Below are 13,503 nucleotides of genomic sequence, written 5' to 3' on the forward strand. Positions count from 1 at the left end.
CCTTCATTAAATAAAGCACTGTAGTCAAGCAGGTCTAAAACAAAGAAGTAGAAGGTGTTCTGGACACACTTCACTGTATGGTTGGACTTTAGTCCCGTGTCAAACTGAATGAATCACGTCACATCCTGTAAGAGAAACTAGCTGTTTCCCTATGTGAAAGAGAAAAGGAAAAAACTTAATAAGAGGAAGCACTCTCTCTGTCTGTTGGCTTTTTGGCTCACATCTCTGAGAATCTGCCTGGTTTCGTAATCCAGAGTCGACCATGAAGTTCCATGTGCAGCAGACTTTCTGCTTCTTGATGTCTGTTTTATTCCTCTGTGTTATTGCAGACCTTCAGGGTGAGTAGGAGAAAACAGTTCTTTGCAAAATGACCTTTGTCACAACACTTAAGTTATGTGTAATTTATGCTTTTGTGTTTGTGTATCGTACAGGCAGTGCATGTTTTTATTACACGAGTCTCTCTTTGAAAAATATCTGCATAAATCTGGCAGCTGCAATCAATCATCCCTGAGTGGTATTATGACAGTAATAATTATAATAAAAACAGAAGCAGTTCAGACCACACTGTTAATTTCATTACACTGTAGCTGTATATTAGACATGATTTTAAAAAAATGAACATAAGGTTAACTTTACATTGCACCTGCACTTCGTTCAAAGGTGAAAGATGGTAAAAAAAAAAGCAGAGTTGAGCATGAGATCTGCAAAAAAGAAATTTGCTTAATAACACTTGCACTCTGTCCTACTGAAAAGTTTATCTTCAATCCTCTCCTATCAGCACAGGTGTGCTGATAGGTGTGCTCCTCTTATTAAGCTTTTTCCTAGGTGTGCTGATAGGAGGGGATTGAAGATAAACTTTTCAGTAGGACAGAGTGCAAGTGTTATTAAGCAAATTTCTTTTTTGCTGACTTCATGCTGACTGTGAATAAACAGAAACAGATCTCATGCTCAACTCTGCTTTTTTTTACCAGGATAATTGTAGACACCACCCAACAAAGAATGTTTATGGTAAAAATAAATAAATAAATTAGCAAGTAGCCTTTTTCAAATTAATGATGACATATCACAGCTGGTTAGATTATTTAAATGTCTGGTTTAAACCAAAACATTATCATTTAGTGCTTTAGTTAGCGCCCTCACTATAAAGATGGGGATTAATTGTCCACAGCAAAAGCTAAACTTTTCCCTTGATTTCTAAAAGTATTCAGCAGTTTGAGATGTTTCCTTGATACTGAATTTATTTACACAATTGACCAGTTAATAAAATTTCTGACTTTTTTCTCTTTTGATCACCTACATGATATAGTGAACTCTGAGTTTTAGTTCTTTTACGTGGCTTCATATGACTGTATCACATATAGTCTTCATAAAAATAAGGTGCTGCCAGGATTCAAATATTGAATATTTTGATGAATTTAGTTATAATTTTTAAGTGCTTTTTCTCTAAGTATTTTTAAACCATTCATCAAATTGTTGACTAGTTTTTCTTTTGATGACATTACCAGAACCCGATATTGCATATTTTGAGCAATTTGGTATGTCAGTTATAATTTCAAAGCACGTTTGAATGAGATATTTAATTTTTTTAAATATAACGTTTTATGTTATGATTCTCACTGATTTCTAATATCCCGACAGCACCTGTAGTCCACACAAAGCTCGGGAGCCTGAAAGGTGAGTATGTGAGTGTGAAAGGGAAGGAGACTGGCGTCCATGCCTACCTGGGTGTCCCATTTGCCAAACCACCCCTCGGCCCTTCCTTGAGACTGGCTCCACCTCAGCCTGCAGAAGAATGGGAAGGAGTAAGAGATGCCACTAAACAGCCACCAATGTAAGAAGCATGTGCTTCAACACACTTTGAGAAACTATTGGCTGTATTTGTATCATTAACACAGTCTCTCTTTAAGGTGCATTCAGTCTAAAGAAGCTGTTTTGGATCTGGTTGATAAACTCGGTACAGCACTGGCAGAAATACCAGACATCTCTGAAGACTGTCTTTACCTCAACATTTACACTCCTGCAAACAGAGCTAAAAATGCCAAGCTCCCAGTAAGAACCTTTTGCTGTAGATTATGAGGGATGCCTAATCACAGTCTCAATAAAGAGACCCATCTTCAGAACTCAATTGTACATTTTATCATCTAAAATGTAAACTTAAGTGTTTTTGTTTGTTTAACGTTTACATTTATGAAGATTAGTTATTGTAGCTTGACTGAGACTCCAAAAGATCTAATCTTTGACAGAATGCTCTTTTATTATTCTTTCCAGGTCATGGTCTGGATTCATGGTGGGGGCTTTGCGCTGGGATCAGCTTCAACACATGATGGCTCTGCCTTGGCTGCTTACCAGGACGTGGTTGTGGTTCTGATCCAGTATCGCTTAGGACTTCTGGGTTTTCTCAGGTAAATAAACTCCATCCATCCATAATCTCTCCAACGGGTCTGCCCCGTGGCCTCCTCCTAGTGGGAGACTGTGAGTACATATCGCCTCACCCAGGAGGTGTCCAGGAGGCATCCTAATCAGATGTCTGAACCACCTTAACTCAAACTCCTTTAGATGTGGAGCAGTAGCGGCTCTACTCTGAGCCCCTCCCGAATGGCCAAACTCCTCACCCCATCTCTAAGAGAGAGGCCAGTCACCCTTGGGAGAAAGCTCATTGCCACAGCACCAATCTGTCCATAAAAATTATGAACAGAATCTGTGATAAATGCAGCCCTGGTAGAGTCCAGTACACATGAGGAATAAATTCAGATTTATTGCCGGCATTGCAAACCAAGCGCTTGCAACAGTTGTATAAGGACAGAATGAATAAAAACAACGGGACTGACACCCCATACTCCTGAAGCATCTCACACAAGATATACTCTTACAGACACAATCAAATGCCTTCTCCAAGTCCACACAACAAATGTAGGCTGGTTGGGTGAACTCCCATACACCCCACCATGTCCTTGAGATGGTAAAGAGCTGTGTTCCGCACCCAGGAGGAAAACCACATTGTTTCTCCTGTACTAGAGGTTTGACTAACTCACAGACTCCTCTTTCCAGCAGCCTGGCATAGGATTTTCTGTGGAGGCTGAGGAGTGTGATTCCCATATAGTTGAGCACACCCTCTTATCCCCCTTCTTGAAGATGGGAAGCACAACCCAGGTCTGCCAATTCAGAGGTACAGCCCCAGATCTCAACGCAACACTGTAGAGGCATCTCAACCAAGATAGCCCTACAACATCCACATCATTAAGGAACTCAGGGTGAACCTCATCCACCCCAGGGGCCCTACCACCAAGGAGTTGTTTAACTGCTTCAGTAACCTCGCTCCTGGTTATGCATGAGCTTCCCCCCTTGTCACCAGACTCTGCTTCTGCTACAGGAGATGTGTCCGTGAGACTAAGGAGGTCCCCGAAGTATGCCTTCTACTGTCTGACAATATTTTCAGTCGAAGTCAGCAACACTCCAACCACACTATACACAGTGTTGGTAAAGCTCCTGTCCAGGATACTGGTTCCAGAACCCAAGATATGCATTGAGGTGAGCCTGACTTTATCTGTCTGGTACCTCTCAATCTCACACAATATCTCAGGCTCCTTCCCCAATACAGGCGACGTTTCATGTCTCCATCGCCAGCCTCAGTAGACAGGCATCGGTCTGCCAGGGTCTCCACCCTTGGCCACCACTGGCACACATTGCACCCGATCCCTACAGTGCCTCCCATCTCCCTTGTTCAGGCCGCCCAAGGCTGGCCCCATGTGCTGAGGCCCAGCCCCCAGGTTCCCACCATCAGGTGCCATCCCCAAACCTGGCTCCAGGGTGGGGCCCCAGTAACCCACTCCCAGGCAGGGTAAACTGTTGGCTCACAGTGTATAAACATAGCTTAATAATTTTTTTTTACTCCCTTACCCTGTCACTCAGCTTCAACAAATATGTGGAAGTGGGATATGCTACTATTGCCCAACTGGACAAATGAGATCCAGTAGCGAGTTTCAGTAGTGACTTACTGGCAGGAGCTGGTAGTGCCAGCTGCTGCCAATAACCTACAATAGAAACCTACAATAGAACTGTCTTGTGAAAAGATATTTCATTTAGGAAAAATACATTATAAAAATGGCAATTTGTTCTATCAGCACTGGAGATGAGCACATTTCAGGCAACTTTGGCCTGCTGGACCAGGTTGAAGCGCTCAAGTGGATCCAGCAGCACATTCACAACTTTGAAGGAGACCCAGGATTAGTTACTATATTTGGAGAGTCTGCTGGTGGAGTGAGCGTGTCTCTTCTGGTAAGAATCTACAGTTAGAGGAACTTTATATAAACTTTTTCACTCTAGAACAAAAATTAATATTTGATGTGTTACTTGAATCACCAGCTCCTGTCACCACTGTCTGATGGGCTGTTTCACCGTGCCATTGCTGAGAGTGGCACAGCTGCAATGAATGTACTTATGGCAAATGATCCTCTACCAATGGCGCAGGTTAATTATCCACATTCATCTTTTTTGGAGGGTTAAAAACATTTTTGTATCGCAGAATAATGAGAATATTAAAATGGATTTGTTTTGACAAATATTTGACATTTATATTTGACATTTCACCTCAGGCAGTTGCAAATGCATCTGGCTGCAGTCTTGAAAGCACAAAGAAGATCAGTGACTGCATGAGAAACCTTGATATTGATACTATAGTGGGTTTTACACAGGTGAGGTAATGGGTGCAAACATGATAGAGAATGATTATTATGTCTTCTACAACATTTCTTTGAAGCCTTTGATTTCTCCCTCAGCTCTGTTCATGCTATCACATCTTTCACTTTTGTACATTTTATTTTCTCAAGGATCCAAATTTGAGAATTCAAGTAAATGTTGATGGACATTTCCTGACTAAACCTGTGGATGAGCTGTTTCGTAAACATGAACTCCATGCTGTTCCATTCATGACTGGTGTCAATAATGATGAAGTTGGATGGATGCTTGCATCAGTAAGTGTCACAGGAACATGTAAATAAGAAGCTCCATGATCTCAATGTAGTTTGTTGTTGTTTTGTAATGTTTAAAGAAAAAATGTAATTTGGCTTGGTATTTCCTTAGTTTTTTGCTCCCCAAAACTGGACAGAAGGACTAGATCGGGAATTTGTTTTGAACACAGTGTCCTTCTTCTACCCCGACGTAAGGCAGACACCACTTGATGTTACAATATTACTGTCCCCTGACCTGCTCAAGCTTCTTTGATTGATGTGTTGCTTATTTCTTTTAAGCCTAAAGCAGCATTTATCAGCGATGTGATAGCTGATGAATATATCGGAAATGGTGACGACCGTGTGAAAAACAGAGATGGGTACACTGAGATGCTTGGAGATTTGTTTTTCACCATTCCAGCGATTAAAGCTGCTAATGCTCACAGAGGTAATGTAATTTGTTTAATGAAAGATTATACAAATTTGATTAAAACCCAACACTTGATATTTACTGTTACATACATTCATTAACAAATATCACACACATTTGTCTAATTCTAGATGCAGGTGCTCCTGTATACCTGTATGAGTACCAACATCCTCCCAAATTCCTGCAGCAGAAAAGGCCGAGCTTTGTTGGGACTGACCATGCAGATGAAATTTTTACAGTTTTTGGACTTTGCTTCACAACTACCCATATTAGGTTATCCGGTAAGACTTTATAAAAACTCTGCCTTAATGCTCGATCTGTTTTGTTTTGTTGATTGAAAAATGTTTTGCAACATGATCGTTTTAGATCCGTGCCCTGAGGATGAGGAACAGTTGAGCAAGATCATGATGAGCTACTGGGGGAACTTTGCTCGCACAGGGTAGGAATTTCCAACTGTTGTAAACTTCACACTTCACACATTTAATAACTGAATAACAAATGTATGTGTGTTTAGATCTCCTGATGGGCACAACCTTGTCCACTGGCCAAAATATGGAGCAGATGAAAAGTACCTGGCGATTGGTTTAAAAAAGCAGGTAACTGCTCAGCACCTGAAGAAGGAGCGCTTTGTCTTCCTGACTCAGACCGTCCCAGAGAAGATCAAACAGCATGAGGAAAATGCAGAACGCAGCGAGCTGTAGAAAACTCACATCTGGTCTCTGCTCCATCAGTTTTAAAGTAATTAGACTAAACCAGGGGTAGGCAAATTTAGGCCTCAAGTGCTGGTGTCCTGCAGGTTTTAGATGTGTCCTTGATCCAACACAGCTGATGCAAATGGTCAAATGACCCCCTCAACATGTCTTGAAGTTCTTCAGAGGCCTGGTAATGAACTAATGATTTGATTTAGGTGTGTTGACCCAGGGGGACATCTAAAACCTGCAGGACACCAGCCCTTGAGGCCTGGAGTTGGCTACCCCTGGACTAAACCATAATTCCCTTATCAAAAGGTCTTGTGAGGACCATCCATATTCTAATATGATTTTTTTTTCAATTAATTGAATCTAGGGTATCAGGGTATTTTAAATCTAGTACTGTAAACATAAGTTTTGTAAAACATTTATAAAATAAAAAGTTTTGACAAACCAGTTTTGCAGCATTTTGTTTGTTTGTGACCTGTGCTTCTTTTACCTGAAAACTTAGCACTCCATTCCCTCAAACATCCTTTCAGATTAATTAGATAAAACTTTATTAATCCCTCAGGTGGGTTCTTCCCGGAAAATTCAGTTCAGTTTTTTCTTACATTTTCTCTTGTGTGCATTCAACCTTCAGAAGTCCTCCCGAGCAACTGTGGCAACACCTCTGTATCTGTGTGGGTCATGAGAAATGCAATGCAAGCAAAAACAACTGCACTTGTATTAATTACTGTATCATAGTTCAAGAGCCTGTGACACAGCATGTGCTCATATGAATAAACCTGTAACCAAATTCACATTTTGAGCTTTTCAGACAGTCAGACGAAAAAAAAAAGGATTGCAAGAAAAAGTTGGTCATTACGATAGCGGCAAAACTTTTCTGGAGTGAGTCCTGAAGCGATCCTAAAGCTTAGACTTTAGATTGGACTTTAGTCCCGTGATGGTTTGGCGTCAAACTGAATGACAGCATATCTTGCTAGAGACACTATATTTTCCTCTTTTTGAAAGAGAAAAGAAGAAACCTTCATATGAGGACGCACTTCCTATATCTCTTTGTTCTGCGCTCGGTTCTTGAAAAATCTGCAGAATTTAGCAATCCACAGAGTTGACCATGGAGTTGCATGCAAAGCACAATTTCTTCTTCTTTGTATCCGGTTTATTCCTCTGTGCTGCTGCAGAACTTCAGGGTAAGTAGGATAAAACTGTTCTTAGCAAAATGACCTTTGTAACATCACCTAATTTCTGTGTAATGCGTGTGTTCTTTAAACCTAAGTGTGTTCCTTAAACCTACGTGTAGTGCATATTTTTCTTCTTTTCCTTTTTTTTTTTTGCACAGTCACTTTTTGAAAAGCTTCTTTTTTAAATCTGGCTGTAGTATCATCTTCAGTGGTATAATGGCTATAATAGTCATGATAAATGCTGATAATTAAACAAATTAAACTTTTGTGTTCTAAGTCCAGGTGACTTTTTACCTACAAACTGTGTTCAAAGGTGAACGATAGCAAAGAACCAAGTATGGTGTATCCATGGGAGATGATAGTATGTCAGCATTTCTTTTGCAGGAAAGATAAAACGTCCTTTTTAAAAAAAAATTGCACCATGCAGTTTTTATTTATTATTATTAATTTGTTAGTTGCAGAAAAAGCAGCCCCCCCAATCTCTCTCTCTCTCCCTCTCTACATATGTATGTATATATATATATATATATATATATATATGTGTGTGTGTGTGTGTGTGTGTGTGTGTGTGTGTGTATAGATAGATAGATAGATATCTTTTTTTTGCTAACTTCAGTGACTGTGAATAAACAGAAACAGATCTCATGGTCAACTCTGCTTCTTCACCAGGATCACTGTAGACACAACACACAACAAAGGAAGTTTATGGTAAACAAACAACAAAACAAAAAGCCATTTGAGCAAGTGGCTTTTTTCAAATAAATGATGAACTATCACACTTGCTCAGATTATTTAAACCATTTTAAACCAAAATAATAAAAAAAGCTTATTTAGTGTAATGGTGCTGTAGCTTAAGCAACTTAATCCACCAAATGGTCTGCATCAATAAATTAATTAAATTAGAATTTAATCAATATTAGGATAGGAATTAAATTGTCCACAGCAAAATATGAAATTGTATTCGTTTTCTGAAAGTGGTTATCCCAAATCCTGAAGATGAATATAGTGGCGAACCAGAGTTTTCTTGATATTGAATTCATTTTCGTAATTAACCAATTCATAAAATTGTCCACTAGTTTTCCTTTTGATAGCAATGTGGCTTCCTTTCAGGCTGCTCATGTATTTGACTTAGTTATACAAACAGTATTGTAACACTGTTTTATAACATGGCTTTATATGACTGTGTCACATGAAAAGTTCTATAAGGAGCAATTTTAAACTTGTCAGATGAACATAGTCTGCATAAAGCTGAGCTATAGAGAGCAGTCAATTATTGCATGTTTTGAGCAAAATACTTTTCACTGGAAGATTTATTTTATTTTTAAAATATAGAATAGAATAGAATAATCCTTTAATTGTCCCACAATTAAAGGGGGACGATATAAAGTTTTATGTTAAGATTTTCAGTCATTTCTAATATCCTCACAGCACCTGTAGTCCACACGGGGCTTGGGAGCCTGAAAGGTGAGTATGTGAGTGTGAAAGGGAAGGAGACTGGCGTCCATGCCTACCTGGGTGTCCCATTTGCCAAACCACCCCTCGGCCCTTCCTTGAGACTGGCTCCACCTCAGCCTGTTGAAGGATGGGAAGGAGTAAGAGATGCCACTAAACAGCCACCAATGTAAGAAACATGTGCTTCAACACACTTTGAGAAACTATTGGCTGTATTTGTATCATTAATATTGTCTCTCTTTAAGGTGCGTTCAGTCTAAAGAAGCTCTTTTGGATATGCTTAATAAACTCGGTGCACTGCTGGCAGAAGTACCAGACATCTCTGAAGACTGTCTTTACCTCAACATATACACTCCTGCTAAGAGAGCTAATAATGCCAAGCTCCCAGTAAGAACCTTTAGCTGTAGGTTTTGAGGGATGCCTAAACACAATCTCAGTAAAGACACCATTCTTTAGAACTCAGTTGTTAATTGTATCATCTAAAATGTAAACTTAAGTGTTTTTGTTTGTTTAATGTTTAAATTAGTTTTTGTTATTAGTTATTAGATTAGTTATTGTAACTGACACTCCAAACGGTCCTCTAAGCTTTGAAGAAACGGTATTTTATTGTTCTGTCCAGGTCATGGTCTGGATTCATGGTGGGGGTTTTACGCTGGGATCAGCTTCAACATATGATGGCTCTGCCTTGGCTGCTTACCAGGATGTAGTTGTGGTTCTGATCCAGTATCGCTTGGGACTTCTGGGTTTTCTCAGGTAAATTAACCTCATCCACCCATAATCTCTCCAGCGTGTCCTGGCTCTGCCTCAGGGCCTTCTCTCAGTGGGACACTGGGAGCCCAGGACACCTTACCCAGGAGGCGACCAGGAGGCATTCTAGTCAGATGCCTAAACCACCTTAACTTGCTCCTTTTGATGTGGACGATTAGTGGCTCTATTCTGAGCCCCTCCCGAATGGCCAAACTCCTTACCATATCTTTTAGGGAGAGGCCATCCACCCTTGAGAGAAGGCTAGTTGTTGCAACACCAATCTGTCTGTCGATCTCCCACTTCCCTCTCCCCTTACTCGAGAACCCTCCCCAGGCCTGGCTCCAGGGTGGGACCCCTGGAACCCTATCCCAAGCAGGGTAAAAGGTCACTCGATGGTTTAATCATAGGAATGTAAATGAACTCAAGTTTCCAAATTAGAACATACAATGAATTTGTTGTTCTGCTTTTTTATCTGATCTAATATGAAAAAGAATTGAAAGTTTGCTTTATTTATCATGTAGTATAAACATGCAATAGCTTGGTTTTTGATTGCCTTACCGTATCACTCAGCTTCAACAAATATGTGGAAGTGGCATATGCAGCTACTGCCCAACTGCACAAATGGGGTCCAGTAGTGTCAGAATCCTGGCACTACTATCTGCTGCCAATAGCACTGGACTTTCTGTTGAATTTCAAGATCAACCTCAGGGTGAAATTGGCCACCTTCAGCACTACTTTATTCAATTTCACCTTGAAAGTTCTTGAAATCATTTAAGAGCTAATAGTCACAACTTTTTCTATTATTTATACACTGTCACTAAATTAAAAAAAACTCACATTTTTTTCTAAAAAGATTCACGCACCTCAATCCTAGATTAGTTCTAATACATGTTGTTGGAGGAATTTTGTTAAAAGTTGTCATTGTTGTATTTAAAACTGTAAACCTTGTCCTGAACTGCATGTTCAGATATTTTTCTGTTCCTCCCCTACATGTAGGATGGTGGGGGATGCTATTAGCAATAGTGTTTAACTGCAGGCACATTCCATGTAAAGGTTCTGGTTTCCTTATTTGGTAAGGAATGTTCACTTCCCGACCTTTAGGGGCTCACCTATGCTTGTATGTAGCCATATATGGGGTGGGGTCAGATGACCCTTTTATGACTAAAGATGCGGTTAAAACGGTTGTAACCAGGAAGTCACGTATACAAAGACATATACACAAAGTGTTAGGAAGATTACTTTTAAAATGTATTCCACTACAGATTACAGAACACATGCCCCAAAAAATGTATTTTGTAACATATTCCGTTACGTTACTCAATGAGAGTAACGTATTCTGAATACTTTGGATTACTTAATATATTATCAAGCTTTTTACAACTACATGAATGTACTATTGCTGTGTGATTTATTACGATTACTGAAGGTTACTCACCATACCCATAGCAACTAGATTTTAAATCTTAATATAAAAGGAGTAACCGTAGGGTGGACATTAGGTAAGGCTGCACTTTTTGCAGCGATCTCGTGTAGAAAACTATTCTGCGCGTATATAAAACAGGTTCGCGGCTCCGAACCGAACCGTCTGGCTAATATGTCGAGTTTCGTGTTGAGCTCGTAGCCGAAAACTAGCTTTACTTTGTTGTCTGGGTCAACTTTTCTAGCAAGAGACAGAGAGAGGCCTCTCTCTGGGCTTGGAAAGGTCTTAATAGCTTACTTACAACTCGGCTCGTCAGGCACTCTTTTTGGCTGCAGTGGTTATTATTATATTTACATGCTTCCAGCTCCCGTTTCTGGCTCGGTGAAAACTCGTACTTTGTTCATTGAGATAAGTCTCTGAGTCAGCAAGGCTTGCGAGAGCAGACCTAACACATGTGTCCTCACAGATGCTTTAAACACATGGATAAAAGTCTCTTGTGAAAAGATGTTTCAATCAGGGAAAATACATTATAAAAATGGCAATTTGTTCTATCAGCACTGGAGATGAGCACATTTCAGGCAACTTTGGCCTGCAGGACCAGGTTGAAGCTCTCAAGTGGATCCAGCAGCACATTCACAACTTTGGAGGAGACCCAGGATTAGTTACCATATTTGGAGAGTCTGCTGGTGGAGTGAGCGTGTCTCTTCTGGTAAGAATCTACAGTTAGAGGAACTTTATATAAACTTTTTCACTCTAAAAAAAAAAAAAAATATGTGATGTGTTACTTGAATCACCAGCTCCTGTCACCACTGTCTGATGGGCTGTTTCACCGTGCTATTGCTGAGAGTGGCACAGCTGCAATGAATGTACTTGTTGCAAATAATCCTCTTCCAATTGCCAAGGTCTTTTTGGAGGGTTAATAACATTTCTGTTGCAGATTAATGAGTATATTGCAATTGAGTTCTTTTCCTAAATATTTGACATTTATATTTGACATTTCACCTCAGGCAGTTGCAAATGCATCTGGCTGCAGTCTTGAAAGCACAAAGAAGATCAGTGACTGCATGAGAAACCTTGATATTGATACTATAGTGGGTTTTACACAGGTGAGGTAATGGGTGCAAACATGATAGAGAATGATTATTATGTCTTCTACAATATTTCTTTGAAGCCTTTGATTTCTCCCTCAGCTCTGTTCATGCTATCACATCTTTCACTTTAGTACATTTTATTTTCTCAAGGATCCAACATTAAGATTTCAAGTAAATGTTGATGGACATTTCCTGACTAAACCTGTGGATGAGCTGTTTCATAAACATGAACTTCATACTGTACCATTCATGACTGGTGTCTTACTTGCATCAGTAAGTGTCACAGGAACTTTCTAATAAAGAGCTCAATGATCTCAATGTAGTTTGTTGTTGTTTTGCAATGTTGAAAAAAAAAAAATGTAATTTGGCTTGGTATTTCCTTAGTTTTTTGCTCCCCAAAACTGGACAGAAGGACTAGATTGGGAATTTGTTTCGAACATGGTTTCCTTCTTCTACCCCGACGTAAGGCAGACACCACTTGATGTTACAATATTACTGTCCCCTGACCTGCTCAAGCTTCTTTGATTGATGTGTTGCTTATTTCTTTAAGCCTAAAGCAGCATTTATCAGCGATGTGATAGCTGATGAATATATCGGAAATGGTGATGACCGTGTGAAAAACAGAGATGGGTACACTGAGATGCTTGGAGATTTGTTTTTCACCATTCCAGCGATTAAAGCTGCTAATGCTCACAGAGGTAATGTAATTTGTTTAATGAAAGATTATACAAATTTGTTTAAAACCCAACACTTGATGTTTACTGTGACACACTTTCATTAACAAATATCACACACATTCATCTAATTCCAGATGCAGGTGCTTCTCTATACCTGTATGAGTACCAACATCCTCCCAAATTCCTGCAGCAGAAAAGGCCAAGCTTTGTTGGGAGTGACCACGGAGATGAAATTTTTACAGTGCTGGGATTTTGCTTCACAACTACCCATGTTAGGTTACCCGGTAAGATAACATAGAAATCTGCCTTAGTGCTCGATCTGTTTTGTTTTCCAAGTGTGAAAAATATGTTTTCCAACATGTTTTAGATCCGTGCCCTGAGGATGAGGAACAGTTGAGCAAGATCATGATGAGCTACTGGGGGAACTTTGCTCGCACAGGGTAGGAATTTCCAACTGTTGTAAATTTCACACATTTAATAACTGAATAACAAATGTATATGTGTTCAGATCTCCTAATGGGCACAACCTTGTCCACTGGCCAAAGTATGGAGCAGAAGAAAAGTACCTGGCGATTGGTTTAAAAAAGCAGGTAACTGCTCAGCACCTGAAGAAGGAGCGCTTTGTCTTCCTGACTCAGTCCTCCCGAGCAACTGTGTCAACAACTCTGTATCTGTGTGGGTCATGAGAAATGCAATGCAAGCAAAAACAACTGCACTTGTATTAATTACTGTATCATAGTTCAAGAGCCTGTGACACAGCATGCGCTCATATCAATAAACTTGTAACCAAATTCACATTTTGAGCTTTTCAGACAGTCAGACGAAAAAAAGGATTCCAAGACAAAGTTGTGAATTACGATATCGGCGAAG

General features: G+C 39.8%; 2 protein-coding genes across 3 annotated transcripts; both read left to right on the forward strand.

Annotated features, from left to right (window-relative positions):
- The first annotated feature begins 230 nt into the window (after positions 1 to 230).
- On the forward strand, positions 231 to 11,529 carry LOC146382416 (fatty acyl-CoA hydrolase precursor, medium chain-like). Of its 2 annotated transcripts, XM_084933048.1 has the most exons (14): positions 231 to 338; positions 1,639 to 1,831; positions 1,908 to 2,049; positions 2,269 to 2,402; positions 4,122 to 4,275; positions 4,363 to 4,467; positions 4,593 to 4,691; positions 4,827 to 4,970; positions 5,080 to 5,157; positions 5,247 to 5,394; positions 5,508 to 5,657; positions 5,743 to 5,815; positions 5,891 to 6,114; positions 11,421 to 11,529. In XM_084933048.1, exons 1-13 carry the CDS (start codon positions 263 to 265, stop codon positions 6,075 to 6,077), a joined length of 1,683 nt encoding a protein of 560 aa, XP_084789174.1. In that variant the 5' UTR covers positions 231 to 262; the 3' UTR covers positions 6,078 to 6,114; positions 11,421 to 11,529. The 2 variants fall into 2 exon arrangements, with proteins under 2 accessions (XP_084789174.1, XP_084789173.1); XM_084933047.1 differs by lacking the exon at positions 11,421 to 11,529 and having other exon boundaries at positions 5,891 to 6,458.
- On the forward strand, positions 7,180 to 13,374 carry LOC146382417 (liver carboxylesterase-like). The gene is made up of 13 exons (XM_084936742.1): positions 7,180 to 7,255; positions 8,675 to 8,867; positions 8,944 to 9,085; positions 9,318 to 9,451; positions 11,421 to 11,574; positions 11,663 to 11,767; positions 11,873 to 11,971; positions 12,107 to 12,235; positions 12,341 to 12,418; positions 12,507 to 12,654; positions 12,768 to 12,917; positions 13,001 to 13,073; positions 13,142 to 13,374. The coding sequence occupies exons 1-13, from the start codon at positions 7,180 to 7,182 to the stop codon at positions 13,317 to 13,319; spliced, it is 1,659 nt and encodes a 552-aa protein (XP_084792868.1). The 3' UTR covers positions 13,320 to 13,374.
- Positions 13,375 to 13,503: the final 129 nt, after the last annotated feature.

Source organism: Perissodus microlepis, chromosome 7, assembly GCF_051167445.1.
Source record: "Perissodus microlepis isolate ML-2025 ecotype Zambia chromosome 7, ASM5116744v1, whole genome shotgun sequence".
Classification (NCBI taxonomy): domain Eukaryota; kingdom Metazoa; phylum Chordata; class Actinopteri; order Cichliformes; family Cichlidae; genus Perissodus; species Perissodus microlepis.

Coding starts and splice junctions, on each gene's coding strand:
- LOC146382416 (XM_084933048.1), top strand. CDS start 263: ATGAAGTTCCATGTGCAGCAGACTTTCTGCTTCTTGATGTCTGTTTTA. Junction 4,276..4,362: donor GAGTGAGCGTGTCTCTTCTG/GTAAGAATCTAC, acceptor TTGAATCACCAG/CTCCTGTCACCACTGTCTGA. Junction 5,158..5,246: donor TGTCCTTCTTCTACCCCGAC/GTAAGGCAGACA, acceptor ATTTCTTTTAAG/CCTAAAGCAGCATTTATCAG.
- LOC146382417 (XM_084936742.1), top strand. CDS start 7,180: ATGGAGTTGCATGCAAAGCACAATTTCTTCTTCTTTGTATCCGGTTTA. Junction 7,256..8,674: donor TGCTGCTGCAGAACTTCAGG/GTAAGTAGGATA, acceptor ATATCCTCACAG/CACCTGTAGTCCACACGGGG. Junction 9,086..9,317: donor CTAATAATGCCAAGCTCCCA/GTAAGAACCTTT, acceptor TGTTCTGTCCAG/GTCATGGTCTGGATTCATGG.